We start from the raw sequence: 15,000 nt of genomic DNA on the forward strand, positions 1-15,000 counted from the left end.
AGTGGAGTTTGGCTGGTTTTGATTTCTAGCCGAGTGTCAGATTGTTGATGCCACAGCGCTGAACACGATGAGGGCGTATGGAGCTTTAAATCTGTTGCCTGCAGTAACGGTTTTACGAAGCACTTGTGTGAGCGACAGCAGCAGCATGTGACCTGGGATGTAACTGAATAGGGGACTATAGGTGGTGTTTGATTCAGTGCGATGGAAGCAGCAGGCTCAGGCAGGTGTAACTGAAGACTAAGGCTTCTTTCAACACATTTCAATTTGTGTTTCTCTGAACGCGCTCTGCCAGCACGAGAGAATAAATGGAAAATGGATAACACTTCCCCTTGTTCCCACTTGTGTTGTGTGCAGCCCCGATGTGCTGCTGCATTCTTGATGAGCCGCCCAGCTGCGGTCCATGCGGGTAGTTTCTGATAAGTATAGCCCTCAGTGCAGAAGTTCAGTACAACAAAGTGCTCCTGACACCTGGGCCAAATATTTTGGGCGAGTTTCTGTTTGCAAAGTTGAGACAGAAGTGCAGCGATTATTACGAGCCATAAGATGTGATCGGCAACAAAGTGTTGAGAGAAATCAGAGAAAACAGCAGAGTGGTCGTTTTTCCTCCCTCATCTCTGACTAATCTGGTCCTTTATACAGAGTCTGCATCAAGGTTATTACAGTGAGCTCGAACAGAAACCACTGAAATAAAAATGAACTGAACGAGAGAAAAGAATCCTCCCTCGTTAGCACCAGTGCTTCCTGTTCATCTCAGTCACAGGAAGTGAATCCTTGTCACAGATAAACCCACTGACAGGGTGTTTTTGGTTTGTGGATGGATGAGTAAATCTTATTTTATGTGCCATCCATCCCTCCTCTGCTTCTTATCCTTGTTAGGTCACGGGGGGGGGGGGCTAACACACAGGCAACCATTCACCCCACTATCTGCATGTCTGTGGACTGTGGGAGGAAGGCGTTGTACCCGGGGAGAAGCCCTGCAGGAAGACCCCAGCCTGATGGTGGAAGTGAACTCCTTGCTGTGAGGCAACAGTGCTAACACTGTGCTTTCAGGTTTCATTCACAGACAGCATGTTTCTGCCTGTGATTTCGTTTGTATTTTCACTTCCTCCATTTCCCAGAATGCCAGTTACGCGTGGGCTATCTGTCTGTGGTGCTGTATACGCTGCACTGTACGTGTGCACGCTTACTGCACGGGCCAGGTGTGTCTGCAGCAGTGATCTCCATACAGATGTGTATGTGGGGATACCTGCACAGTATTTTCTCACGGCGTTTAAAACCCGACACTCAACAGGTGGAGCTATAAACAGTAACAGGAAGGTGTCCGTGTCTGTTTTCTCCTCAGGAGCCCTGAAGAAAAACCTGACAGGCGAGCAGATCAAAGAAGACCTCCTGACATTAGGTACACATCCGAGTCCTCTGTGCCTCAGAGTCATTCTCACAGTAGTCGTATTAGTTACTGTCACGTTTGTGTTAATGAAAGCCAACCTGCTCACTCTGATCATTTTTCAGGACTGAGCGAGGAAAAGTCGGCTCACTTCTCACTGCAGGTAAGTGAAGTAGTGCTAAAGGTAAATGGAAAGCTGCTTATGCAGCGCTTTTCTGCCTCATTCACACAAGCGTGCTGTTTCTAAGTGCTTCCTGTCTGACATTCATGCATTCATAGAGCAACATGGGGTTTGTATCGTGGCATGCAGACTGGGATCAAATCACCTGACCAAAGCCACGCCCTTTACGTGTGCCAAACTTTCCACTACTATTAAAGACGTCATAGATGGTTCAAAGGGCCTTCCAGGACTCTGGACTTATTTCTGTGATTGGCTGTAGCTCAGGAGGTAGAGCAGGTCATCAATGATCCGAAGGTTCCTGGCTTCCCCTCGTCTGCGTGCCAAATATCCTTGGGCAACATACTAACCCCAAATTGCTCTCCGACGCATCCATCGAAGTATGAATGTGTGTGAATGCTAGTTAGAATGGGTGAATGCACAAGTTGTGTGAAGCGCTTTGAGTGCTCAGAAGAGTAGAAAAGCGCTATATGAGAACCAGTCCATTTACCATTTCTTCACCAGCTAACATGTTGTGTTTACTGTGGGTAAATCCTGCAGCTCCTCTTCTGTAGCCTGCTGCAGCTTTATTTACATCTGCACCATGAACACGTCACAGGCTGAGGCTGTAAGCGCGTCACGGGGCGTCAGGTATCTGCTGGCTGTTGCTCGAAGCAACGCCAAGAACTGAACTGTTCCAGATCGATCCAGCACACTTTAACCTCTGTGTAACTAACACTCCCACGGTGGTGGCTACACGAGGATGGTCAGCCAGCTAGCTGTGCCTTAGCTCGCCATCATTGTGATGCTCAGGCTGCACATGCTGACTCGTGTAAAACAACAGGGAGGAGCACGTGTGTCCGTTTGGGCCGAAGCTAGCTGACAGGTGTTAGCACTAGGGCTGCCACAAACGATTATTTTGATAGTCGACTAGTCACCGATTATTTTTGCGATTAGTCGACTAATCAGATCATCATCCATTAGACGTAAAACTACAGCTTATTGCACCAGCAGCATCTGCTCTTATATAACTATCATTAGCTTACAGCTTTAAGTGTTTAAGGTCTGTGCTAACTAAAAATAAAGACAAGATGATAGTTTATTAAATTTTAATGAAATTTGCAATTGTTTCGGTGAAGTTTAATAAACTCCTTGCTATCTAAAATATAACAGGACACCGGAGTAAATTCTGGAGCATCTCACACTTCTGATAATCAGCTGTCTGCTTGACGTTTATTCAGCTGTGCAAAAACTATAACTTTAATCTCAGCCAAACCGATTTACTCAGGAACAAATAAAATACTAAAAAAAAAAGCCAAACAATAACATTTGTAAGTTATCTAAGTGACTCATATATATTTAACCTGAGTAGCGAAAGACAGCGGTGGGTTTGAAAACGATTTGCGGGGAGTCCGGTGTTCTCACGGCGCTAGTGACCTAGCCCCCGGCTAGCTATCGAGCTAGTGGGTAACAGACGTCTCCGAAAACGTCGGAGCGCTTTTGAAAATATGCGGTGTCTTGATAAACTGAGCAGATATTTGAGGTTTACACAGCTACATTCTCGCCTGAAAATATGTTAAACGTTTATTTTGTGACCCAGAAAGAATAATAAGAGTAATATTAAAACTAACTAGCTGCCGCCATTGTTGGAAACTGCGCTGGGCCGCGCTATGAATTCTGGGACACAGCTTCTTCTTCTTCTTCTTCTTCTTCTTCGGGGTTTAACGGTAGCTGGCATCCTTGTACATGCAGTGCTGCCATCTTCTGTTTCAGTCCGTTATTACACTCTTAAATCCTGCTACTTATTCCTGCGTCTTTTGGGATCTTACAAAGCTTCAAACGACGCGTCGACTATTAAATTAGTCGTCGACGATTTTGATAGTCGACGTAATCGTGACTAGTCGACAAATCGTGGCAGCCCTAGTTAGCACTGACTCAGTGTCGTTGATAAAACTTGTTCTTACGATGTTACTCAGGCAACCTTTAAACGGTGAACACGTGTCTCAGGAGTCTGATGTGATCTGTGTTCCTGCAGTGGGCGGAGCACTACGCAGCGCTGACCAGGCTCGCTGTCGGGCAGACTCTGATGGTCAACCAGCTGGTTGACATGGAGTGGAAGTTTGGAGGTAAGAAGGAGCAAACCTAGCGTGCACGGCAAATTTGGCTCACATTAGAGGTTCAGTCTGAGTCTGTCTGTGAGCGCGTCCGCCCTCTGAGCACATTTGAACCCCTCGGTGTGTGCAGCCGATGGAAGCTGAATAACAGAGCTAACCATGACGCGCCTCACTGTTTCAGGCGCAGACGTGACACAGCGACCGTCCTGTTTGAGTGTTTTTATCACGCTGTGTTTTGTCGTCCCACAGTGACTGTTGGCACCAGTGAAATTCAGAAATTGGGCACAGTCTTCCTGCAGGTACAACAGCGCTCCACACACACATGTGGGGTATTCATATCCTGTGGGAACATCTAATTGACATAATGCTTCCCCTAACCAAACTGTAACCCGGACACTAAAACCACATTTTGATTCTCAATAATGTCTTCAAACTTGTGGAGACTGGTATTTTGGTCCCCACAAAGATATGAAAACACACACAGCATCGTTGTTTTGTTGAACACGTTGTGTTTGGTTGCAGCTGAAGCTCGTGGTCAGAAAGGGGAATTCCACTGAAAACGTCTACATGGGTGAGTGATGATGTCACTCGTACCTGAAGTTTTGCACACCTTGAATGTCTTTCTTTCCAACTGCTCGAGTCTGTAACAGGAAGCTTTAAGTTACTCTGACGGTTGTTTCTGCAACTCAGGACACAAAACTTAGATAATGAACAGATGCTGCGAGTGAAAAAGACTGTAAGAAATGTAAAAAGGAACTCGTCTGGTTTAATCGTGTAAACTTCGTAAATGAAAAATCAGTTCCTCCACCCGATGCTCTCAGAGTCAGCCGACCTACAGATCTTCAATTCAGTTTTATTTATACAGCGTCAAATCACAACAGTCACCTCAAGGCGCTTTATATGGTAAGGTAGATCCTGCAGTAATACATACAGAGAAAAACCCAACAATCAAATGGCCGAGCAAGCACTTTGGCGACAGTGGGAAGGAAACGAGAAGAAACCTCCGGCAGAACCAGGCTCAGGGAGGGGCGGGGCCATCTGCTGTGATTGGTTGGGGTGAGAGAAGGGAGACAGGATAAAGACATGCTGTGGAAGAGAGACAGAGGTTAATAGCAGGTATGATTCAATGCAGAGAGGTCTGTTAACACGTAGTGAGTGAAGAAGAAACACCCAGTGCATCATGGGAGTCCCCCAGCAGCTGTACCTATCGGTCTTTAAGTCTGACTTCATTAACCACGTCTGGGTCCAAACTCCCAGGTCCCAAAGTCAAACGAACTCTGCAGCATCACTAAGAGTCACAAACTGTCTAAGTTCTTTCATCTTTAATAAAATGATCAGCATTGCTGCTTTACCAGGTGTAACTATGAAGTTTAACATCCAGGCATCCATGAAAACAGGATTTATTAAATTGAATGGATTTAGCAGGAAGTTAGCTCGCTAGCTTCATGCTAAGCATGATATAGCATGTTCTGACAGATTTCTGAAACATTCAAACGTACAGCTCTGCTATCACTTCCAACATAAATGAAGACAGAAAACTAAACAGCAGTGACGTTTGTAGGGTTACTGAAGTTGGGCTAGCTGCTATATAATGATGTGCTACGTGACCGCTAGCGACACAGCTATGTTAGCATAGCATAAACACAGTGAAGCTGGAGGATGAACGCTAACTTTTTCCACTCGATAAAAGTTAACGTGAAGGTTCCTGATGGTTAGGCATAAATGCAGTCCAAACTTCAGCCAGAAAAACAACTGAGATAATCCATCCACAATACCAGGTTAGTCATGAATATACTGCTGCAGGGCTGTAGCTGCATCATAAGGGTTTCAAATGAACAGCAGTAATAAAAACTGAGACAGTGATCACTGACTGCTTTTAGGGGCTTCAGATTAAATAGAACAAAACATTAAAACATGTTAAAAACACAACAGCCTTAATAAACGCAGAGTAGTTTGGACCGGAAGCAGGATTCGTCACGTCATCACCTAAAGACCAGATTGCAGCATAACTAAGAAGAAAGTGTGTACTTTATTGTACTTTATTGTGCCCCGTGGGGAAATTGCTCTCTGCATTTAACCCATTCACTCAGTGAAGCAGTGGGCAGCCATTGGGCGCCCGGGGAGCAGTGTGTAGGGACGGTACCTTGCTCAGGGGTACCCCAGGGTAGCTGTTAAGGGGAATCGAACCCCCGACCTTCCGATCATGGGGCAACCACTCTACCTACTGAGCTATCCCTGCTCAGTAGGATTCGGGGTCACCTGGTCCAGCCCTAACTATATGCCTTAGCAAAAAGGAAAGTTTGAGCCCGATCTTAAAAGTAGAGATAGGTAAATGCTGCAGTGGTCGTAATTCAGGTGTGCTTTTTGGGTGATTTTGATTGGCTCTTATGTGTAGCAGGGAGGAAATGACCTCACAAACAGCAGCTGTAGATTTTAAACCGCTCCTCTGTATTTTAATTCCTCTTGAAGAGAGTATTCCTGGTTTGGAGCTCTCCCAGTTTTTCACGTTTTCCTCCACAGATGCAAAAACCTTTCATTTCTGTCTCTGACAGGAAGTCGTCCTTTTTTGTCTCTTCCCTGCAGAACTGACGCTGCCTCAGTTTTACAACTTCCTGCACGAGATGGAGCGAGCCAAGGCCAGCATGGAGTGCTTCAGCTGAGCGCGTGTGTGTCCGTGTGTGTGTTGTATGTACTGGTTGAATTTGTGTGCGTGTGACATTTTTACCTGAAATGAGTCAATAAACTGAGGAGTAACCTGTCATTATCTGCTGTTTTCTCCCCCTGTGGGAAACAGTCTGTCAGCACGACGACACCTGGGTGAGATCAGCGGGAACATTTTGACACTTCCATCAGAAACCAGACCTGTTCGATCGAGTTCAGGCCTGCTGTCTCTTACTGATGTAATAAATTATTACTAAAACAAACACGAATTAGCTGCAATAACAGGTTAAATGCAGGCGAAATGAGCAGCAGCCAGAGACGGGCGTGCGGTAAAGGCCACACAGGGATGCGTACGAGCCTGGAGGCACATGTCAGAGCGCTCAGTGGCTCATCGGTGCAAGCGCCGTTTCAGCCCTCGGCTCCGAAACCACTTCAGACGTCTGTGATAATTATCTGCTGATTATTCCTCAGCAGTCTGTCTGCTCGAAGACAGGAAGTTGCCTTTATTCTGAAGGGTTTTCCCGCCTACTTTATATCTTTGTACAGCATCTGCAGCTCCTCCTTTACGTACTGACGATACTTTCTGACATTAGAGAGCTGCGATACGCGGCTGTCACAGAAACAACCTAAACCACATTAAAGTAACTCGCCTACACAGCTTGACATCATCTACACAGCATGACATCATCTACATACTCAGAGGACCTGGAGGAATCTCTGTGCGCAGGGACGATAACCGTGACCTTCAAACATCCGTGCACGGGCTCAGGAACGCTCCCGTCTGCGAGCGGCTCGGCGTGCCGGCCCTAAAAAAGAGAAAAAGCCTCCAGTCAGTTGGACGTGTCGTTTGTCTTTCTCAAAACCAGGACTCAACGCACCACCGCTCCCCGTCGCTGTCTGCCACACCTGACTGCATCAGCGGGTCGTGCCCTCCGACTCTCCCGTCCTGCTGTGTGTAACCTTCACGCCCTTCCCTGCGCTGGCTGTCTCGGACAGACGAGCTTGTCCTCATTAGAAGCACGGCTCCAGGCCGAGCCCGTCTTTCTGCTCACGCTTCCACGTATCTGTGCGTGGATCCGTCCTGCTGCGTTTCCTGGGATGTTGCGTAAACGGATTCAGTGAAAACTCAGGATTCCCCGTATTTAGCAGAAAATGAAATGTTCCACATAGCTCTGCGGCGTGTCCTGTCACGCCTCGCTCTCACCTGGCCGTCTGCCCCCACAGTAAACAGCAAATCCAGGCTGTGGTCATGTGGAAATCATGAACGAACCAAAGTTTTTGACAAACTCAGACCAATCAAGGACCGAGCGTCTGGGAGTGCTGATGGAACAGCCAATCAGGGCAGTTGTTTATGTTTATTTCTTGATTTTAAAAAATTGCTTTGTTTGTTTCCTGGAGTTGAATATTTGATGAAGACCTGAGACTGAAGTTTGTGCTGAATGCTGCTGGCTCTGTTTTTCTTCTTCTTGTGTTTAAAGTCAGTCACAGTCCAGCTGACGCAGGTGCGCGCGCACGCGGGCGCGCCTTGGCCATCACGATAATTGGCTTTCTAATGTAAGGTAGCACAGTTTTCAGCTGCTGCGTGTTCACACGTATCGTTTTGCCCTCAGTAACGTATTTTTGCTCAGTCCGGATGGATCAGCCTATAGCCTGTCAGCTTGTTTCCAAACATCCTTCAAACTCACCTGTTCATTCAGCTGATTGGCTCCTCGCTGCAGGACACAGCAGCTCGCTCATATTAGTTACTGATATTGTTTTTACTGTTCAGCTGCTGTGCGGTTTGGATTGCTTGCAGTGAGAAAGTGCTGCTCCTTCATGTCCTCTGACACGTTCAGATACCTGGTGAGGGAGGGGCGGGGACCCACAGGCTGCAGGTACACTGAGTGTTTTTAAATTAAAGAGGTGAACAGAGCTGCTCAAAGGTGACTCTGGTCTAACTGAGAGGAGACGGCGCCCTGCAGCAGGTGAAAGGACGAGGGTTTCCTTCCTGTCAGGCTCATTCAGGAGGAACTTTGGCTCTGATGTTCCAAAGATGCTCATCCTCACAGACAATCAGCCTCTCACAGTTTCACGACTCGGAGCCAAAAGCAAATCAAACCTTCACCTCTGTTGTGCAATTCTCCTCTTTCTCTTCACATTCTTTCTCTTTGTCCTTAGTGTCTCTCCTCCTCCTCCTCCTCCTTTCTTCATGCCGGCTCTCCTTTCGTCTCATCGTGTGACCCGACGTGTCCCTGCATGCATCCCCCCGAGGCCTCCTGAGCTCCTCCCAGTTGTTTCTCTGGCCTTTTTAAAAGAGCAGAGAAAATCCCACAGATCTCGATCCTGTCAGTGTTTCAGTCTTCTCGCAGAAGTTCGTCACTCAGCTGATGTTAAGTAAACACCAGCTGATTAACATTCTTTGGGAAGTGATTAGATCATGAGTTAGATCATCAGAGAGACTCCAGACTTTACGTCCACGTGAAAATCCTGCAGAAAAACACTTTGTGTCATTGTGCTCAGATACGACTGGTGATTGTCCTCCTGAGGTCAGCTACAGGTGCAACAAATTTAATTCATGTTTTTTTGAGCTGCTGAGGAATGCACGTCAATACTGTGATCTTCAACAGAAATCATACTTTTTATTATTTCTCCTGCTTTCTTTGTAAAGCAGCGAATCTGAAAATGACTGCATAACAATAATAATTATTTGTTAGCACTGAAAATATCATTTTGATTAAAGAGCTTGTGGATACTGGTGGATTAACCATTACAGAAACATAAATAATTATTTTGGAACTATCAGTGCTGTTAGTTTAGGGTCAAACCTCACTGTGGTCTAATACATGTGTTAAGCACTGTTTGGATATGTTTGGGGCTTCAGTAGAACAGCAGAGCAAATCAACCCCCCAACAAACACGTCAAATACCCACTGACTCAACGTTTGAAGGCATTTTTGAGGCTCACAATCTGGTTTTAGTACCAGGGTTACAGTTAGGTCATGGTTAGGGAAAGCTTTATGTCAATGAGATGTCCTCACTAAGATATGAAAACGAGAGTTTGTGTGTATGCCTGCTTATCTGTGTGGGGAATAACCAGGGCCTTCCCAAGAAAGAGTCTGTTTGGGCTAGGAATAAAAGATACTGACAGACTGAAGAGTGTGTGTGTGTGTGTGTGTGTGTGTGTGTGTGTGTGTGTGTGTGTGTGTGTGTGTGTGTGTGTGTGTGTGTGTGTGGACATTTTTGCCGTTGGACCTGCAGAGGGAAGAGGAAGTTTATGGAGAATAACTCTAATAGCTCACAGCTGTCAACCGTGTTCTTGTTTCCCCAAAGTTACAAACGTCCTGTGTCAATGTCGCTGGCTTTACACACAGTCCTGTTCACTGGAAGCGTGCTGTATAACGCCCACCTGCTGCTATACTTTATTGTTTTTATTGTTCTGAGAGAGTTTCCTTTCAAATGATGACACCTGTCCAGGTGTTGTTTGTCCTAAGGGCAGGAGAATGGGGGTTTTAAAGGTTTACTTCCAGGTAAAATGAGGACTTGTTTTACGAGCTGAAGTGAGACGACAGAAGCTGCAGAAGTGTCAGACATGAGCTGAAACCTTTCAGACTGGATTCCACAGCTCACCTGTGGAGAGTGCACAGGTGACAATATGTGAACAGATTCAGTTCAGTTTTATTTATATAAACCTTTTTTATAGAAACCTCCAAGAACCAGGCTCAGGGAGGGGCGGGGCCATCTGCTGTGATTGGTTGGTGTGAGAGGAGGAAGACAGGTAAGACAATTAGAAATCACGTCTATCCATGATTGGAATGATTAAAATGTTATTTGTGAAGAAGTTCATGAAGTCATTACTAGTTGACGTTAAAGGGATTGTTGGCTCAACAGAGCTCTGACTGTTTGTCAGCCTGGCTACAGAGCTGAAGAGAAACCTGGGGTTGTTCTTATTTTCTTCAATCAGTGATGAGTAGTAAGATGTTCTGGCTTTGCGGAGGGCTTTCTTATAAAGCAGCAAACTATTTCTCCAGGCTAAATGATGATCCTCTAAATTTGTGACACGCCATTTCCTCTCCAGATTACGAGTCATCTGCTTTAGGCTACGTGTTTGAGAATTATACCACGGAGTCAGGTACTTCTGATTAGAGACCTTAGTTTTCACAGGAGCTACAGTATCCAGAGTCGTACGTAGTGAGGAGGAGAAATTATTAACAAGATAATCGACCTCTGTTGGAGCAGCGTTCAGATAGCTGCTCCGCTCTGTGTTGGTACAGGGCATTGAAGATGATAACAGTGGGTGGATTATAGTCTTAAACTTAGTTACAGCACTTTCAGAAAGACATCTACTGTGATGAAGTCTACTCTCCACCGCTGTGTAATCAATTATGATTAATTAATGATTAATTAATCAATTATGCTCACCTTAATCCCAGGGAGCATTGACAGCACTTCTGTGACTTTATTCCTGCCGTAAACAGCCCTAAAATTCATGCTTGAAGCTCATGAACTTTACACAAACCTCATTTTTTGACTGCTTATCTGGAGCTGCATCCTCTGACCTGATGAGTACATGTGTCCATGTACACTATATTCCCAAAAGCATTGGCTCTAGAGTTGAAAGTGATGTTGCAGCTCTTCTGGGAAGGCTTTCCACAGGTTTAGGAGTGTTTATGGGAACGCTTCTTCCAGAAGCACATTTGTGAGGTCACACTGATGTAGGACGAGAACGCCCGGCTCGCAATCGCCACTCTGATGTACGGGCCACGTGAAGTTTGGAGGTCTGCAGAAAGTTGGTGACCTCTGTGGACTGCACGTCTCAGCGTCCACTGGTGTGATTTTACCACTTTGTGCTGTTGTTCCCAGGTGCTTCCACTGACTGTGGAGTGAGAGCAGAGTGAGCTGTTGTTTCACTGATGAATGTAGAAGCTGTGCGTGCCGACGTTATGCACCTGTGTCCACACGATGGAACACCTGGATTAATGATTGGCTGGGTGAGGGGATACTTTGTGTGTGAGGCAGCCTGAGGTAGAAGGAAGATGTAGACTTCCCCCTGCTGGCAGGAATGGGATCCATCACATAAGGTGGAAGGAAATGTGTGTGTGCAGTTAAAGCAGGGTGTGCAGTTGGTGTGAGTCTGAGTGTGTGTGTGTTTGTGTGTTTTCTTGATAAGAGAATTTTGCTCCCGACTCTTAAAGTTCCTCCCTGAGAATTTACCGAGAACGTGGTTTCTCTCTTTGCTCACAGTAATTAATGTCTTCCTGCTCGAAACTGAAAAAACAACCACTCACACACACGACACAGATGGTGTGTGTGAGTGTGTGTGTGTGGGCCAGCCACACAGAGGAGTCGTTATCTGGGTCCGACGTACTGCCTCTGCTCCACAGGAAGAGGCTCGGGCCTAAATCATCGAGCACAAAGACGCTCGGCACGAGAACGTCTGACAGCTTTGGACAAAAACAAGAAGAAATCAGGAGAAATATGAAGAATGAGCAGTTAGACAGAGAAACAGCCGTCAGAGGGGTTATAAGTCATGTCACAAACAGTCGTGATGCTGTTTCTGAGGGTCTGCTTCAGTATAGTTTATCTGCTGCATGTATGGCTGCAGTGGAGCCGGGTCACTGGTGTGATGATGATGATGGTGGCACTGCTGAGGGAAGCAGCAGGATGAACTGTGAAGTGTTCAGCTGTAGCCTCTGCTCACACGATGAGGCAAAGCAAACTGCAAAAGCAACCCAAGAGTTCCTCACGCCAAAGAAACGACATGTTCTTCAATGGTCCATGCAGTCAGCTGATCTCAGCCCAACAAAGCAGCTTTACAGTCATTACACACAAAACTGAAGGACGCCTGTAGAAACACAGCATTTGGTGTTTAGGGGGTTATAAATACATATATTAGTTTAATATGTGCGTTGAAGGACGTGTCCTGGTCAAAAATGACTCCAAGGTTCCTCACAGCGTTACTGGAGGCCGAGGTAATGCCATCCAGAGGAAGAATCTGGTTAGAGACCATATTTCTAAGATTTGTGAAACACATTCACATAAAAGCATTTCTGTGTATATTAGAGGCCATATAAAGAGGCAGGATTCAGAACAAAGTGCTTGATTCGTTTGAAATGCAGCCATGCTGTCATTACTGTAATTTATCTGTCATACAGCATGTGAAGGCTCACTCAGCCTTTCCCATGCAGCCCTGTGCATGCACTTTTCCCTCCTTTTCTACTTTACATGGTGTGTTTTGAAGCACTCAGTGTGCAGTTCGATTCAGTTTTATTTACACAGCGCCAAATCACAACAACAGTCGCCTCAAGGCGCTTTATATTGTACAGTAGACCCTACAATAATACATACAGAGAAAACCCCAACAATCATATGAGCCCCTATGAGCAGCACTTTGGTGACAGTGGGAAGGAAAAACTCCCTTTTAACAGGAAGAAACCTCCAGCAGAACCAGGCTCAGGGAGGGGCGGGGCCATCTGCTGTGATTGGTTGGGGTGGGAGAAGGAAGACAGGATAAAGACATGCTGTGGAAGAGAGACAGAGGTTAATAACAAGTATGATTCAATGCAGAGAGGTCTGTTAACACATAGTGAGTGAAGAAGAAACACCCAGTGCATCATGGGAATCCCCCGGCAGCCTACGTCTATTGCAGCATAACTAAGGGAGGATTCAGGGTCACCTGGTCCAGCCCTAACTATATGCTTTAGCAAAAAGGAAAGTTTGAAGCCTAATCTTGAAAGTAGAGATAGTGTCTGTCTCCTGAATCCAAACTGGAAGCTGGTTCCACAGAAGAGGGGCCTGAAAACTGAAGGCTCTGCCTCCCATTCTACTTGTGCAGTGATGCATTAACCTTTCTCACATGCACAGGTGGTGCATTCCTCACATGGACGATGTCTCAGGAATCGGTTCCTTGTGCCTATTGGTCGGTCAGAGTCTCTCCTTCCATGGCTCAGTGGGTTTGTGCCAAACCTTTGCATCAGGCGAGCAGGTCAATGGTCGCTCTCATTTGGATGGCCTCCTTTAGCCCCAAATAGGCAGGACGTCACAAAAAAGGTAAACTGACAGATACATGTTTCCTTGTTTCCCAGGAGGATATTACTGGATGCATAGTGGTCTCCATATTTGTTGAAATAGGGACAGTACTGTTGTCCTGCCAGCGGACCAGCAGCTTCTCTCCCTGTGTTCAGACTTTGTAAACTTTTCTTTGGTTTTGAAAGGAACATCAGAGAGATGGTTTGTCCTCATTGTCCCCAAAAATCTCTAATCCTCTCTTTGTCACATCATCCAGGGGTGCAAGCGAATCGAAGAGGTTGTCATGGTGAAATTTCCAACCTTGAGGCTCCTCACCAGGAACGACCTCCAGCTTCTGTCCTGACCCAGTGTCTGAGAGGAGGGTGTGGCTCCATGTGATGCCTGAAACCAGTGGATGAGGCTCCACATCATTCACTGATCTTCTTAAAGTTGTATTTATGTTCTGTGTTACAGTAATGACAGTAATGAGACATGCAGACTAATCATCGTAAACTAACCATCGTAGTCTAAGGAGCTTGGAGAGAAAAGCGTCTGGACTTCTTTAAGTTGCTTGAAGACGTTTCACCTCTCATCCGAGAAGCTTCTTCAGTTCTAGAGTCAAATGGTGGAGAGTCCCAGATTTAAGCCCCGTGGGAGTGGGAGTGTGTCCCCCCCTCCCCGAGAGGGACAAAGGAACACCTAATGATCCTCTACCTAACCCCAGCCAAGGTTTTGGGTGAGCTCACCCTCTTCGTGGACTCTCAGTGAGCAACCTCAGCTCAGACATCAGAGACAGAAGCGTTTCCTGCCTCCGGCCACCAGAGGGCGCTGCTGTCTAAGCAGAAGCGCTCATAAAGCCCGGACGCTGAGCTTTAATCTAACGATGGAATGGAAAAAAAACTCACGTTTGAAACAAAGGCAGGAGAACATGTTCACAAACACATAATAAACTTTTGTCAAATCCAAGTTTTATGTTTCCAGATGTTTAATAACATCATCAGTTTTATTTCAGACCTTGTGATTTATCACATTTACACAGACAGAATTCACAATCAGCAAGCAGCCTGGTTAGTTTTAACACGACGCAGAGTTTATGATCGTTCAGAGACTTTACAGTTAAAAACCTGCTTAGTGTCAGCGGCGGGTAACATAAAGACCACAGCATCATTTATCTGCTGATCCATCCCTCAGAAAACGCATAAATTAATAACCAGACTGCCTCCATGGAAAGCAGCAAACACAGAGAATAATCTGGTAGCTGCTGATGAATCTTCTTTTATTCTGACGTCACTGATTAGCAGAGGAAAAGTCTGAGCCCTGCTCCCCGTCCTGTTCTCCGTTTCCCTGTCTGACTTCTCAGTTCACTTCCTGTTTTATTTTGAAGGTTTTTGTGTTGTCTTTCCCTTTTTTGTTCTTTTTCCTGCTCTTATCTTATAATCAGAGAGATTTATCTGTGCTTTGTTTTCCGAATCAGGTGCGTCAAACCGATTCATCCGACATGAATCATCAACGTTTTTTTACTGTTGAGTAGAAAAAAATGTCCACACACTAAAAAAACTGCTGATATGATAAAGCTGTGTAGCGCCTCTACTCAGGACCAGTACACTCTCACTTCAAATAGAGACCCTAGACATCTTACTAGGTTCAGGAGGAGGTTTTGTTTTGGGGACTCACAAAAGGAGTTGGCTTGGAAGTGAATAA

At 45.8% G+C, this 15,000-nt stretch overlaps 1 protein-coding gene across 1 annotated transcript in view; it reads left to right on the plus strand.

Moving 5' to 3' along the window:
- The window catches only part of commd7 (COMM domain containing 7), a 12,631-nt gene extending 6,000 nt beyond the window's left edge, over positions 1-6,631 (plus strand). The window contains exons 4-9 of the mRNA XM_085345383.1: positions 1,343-1,399; positions 1,510-1,547; positions 3,577-3,667; positions 3,905-3,954; positions 4,178-4,226; positions 6,239-6,631. Of these exons, the coding sequence (XP_085201509.1) occupies positions 1,343-1,399; positions 1,510-1,547; positions 3,577-3,667; positions 3,905-3,954; positions 4,178-4,226; positions 6,239-6,315 (362 nt within the window). The 3' untranslated portion in view covers positions 6,316-6,631. The remainder of the gene's footprint in view (positions 1-1,342; positions 1,400-1,509; positions 1,548-3,576; positions 3,668-3,904; positions 3,955-4,177; positions 4,227-6,238) is intronic.
- The last annotated feature ends 8,369 nt before the right edge of the window (positions 6,632-15,000 follow it).

The sequence above is a fragment of the Diplotaxodon limnothrissa genome, linkage group LG20 (genome assembly GCF_057381915.1).
Source record: "Diplotaxodon limnothrissa isolate DT_005_m linkage group LG20, D_limnothrissa_male_GT1.1, whole genome shotgun sequence".
NCBI lineage: Eukaryota > Metazoa > Chordata > Actinopteri > Cichliformes > Cichlidae > Diplotaxodon > Diplotaxodon limnothrissa.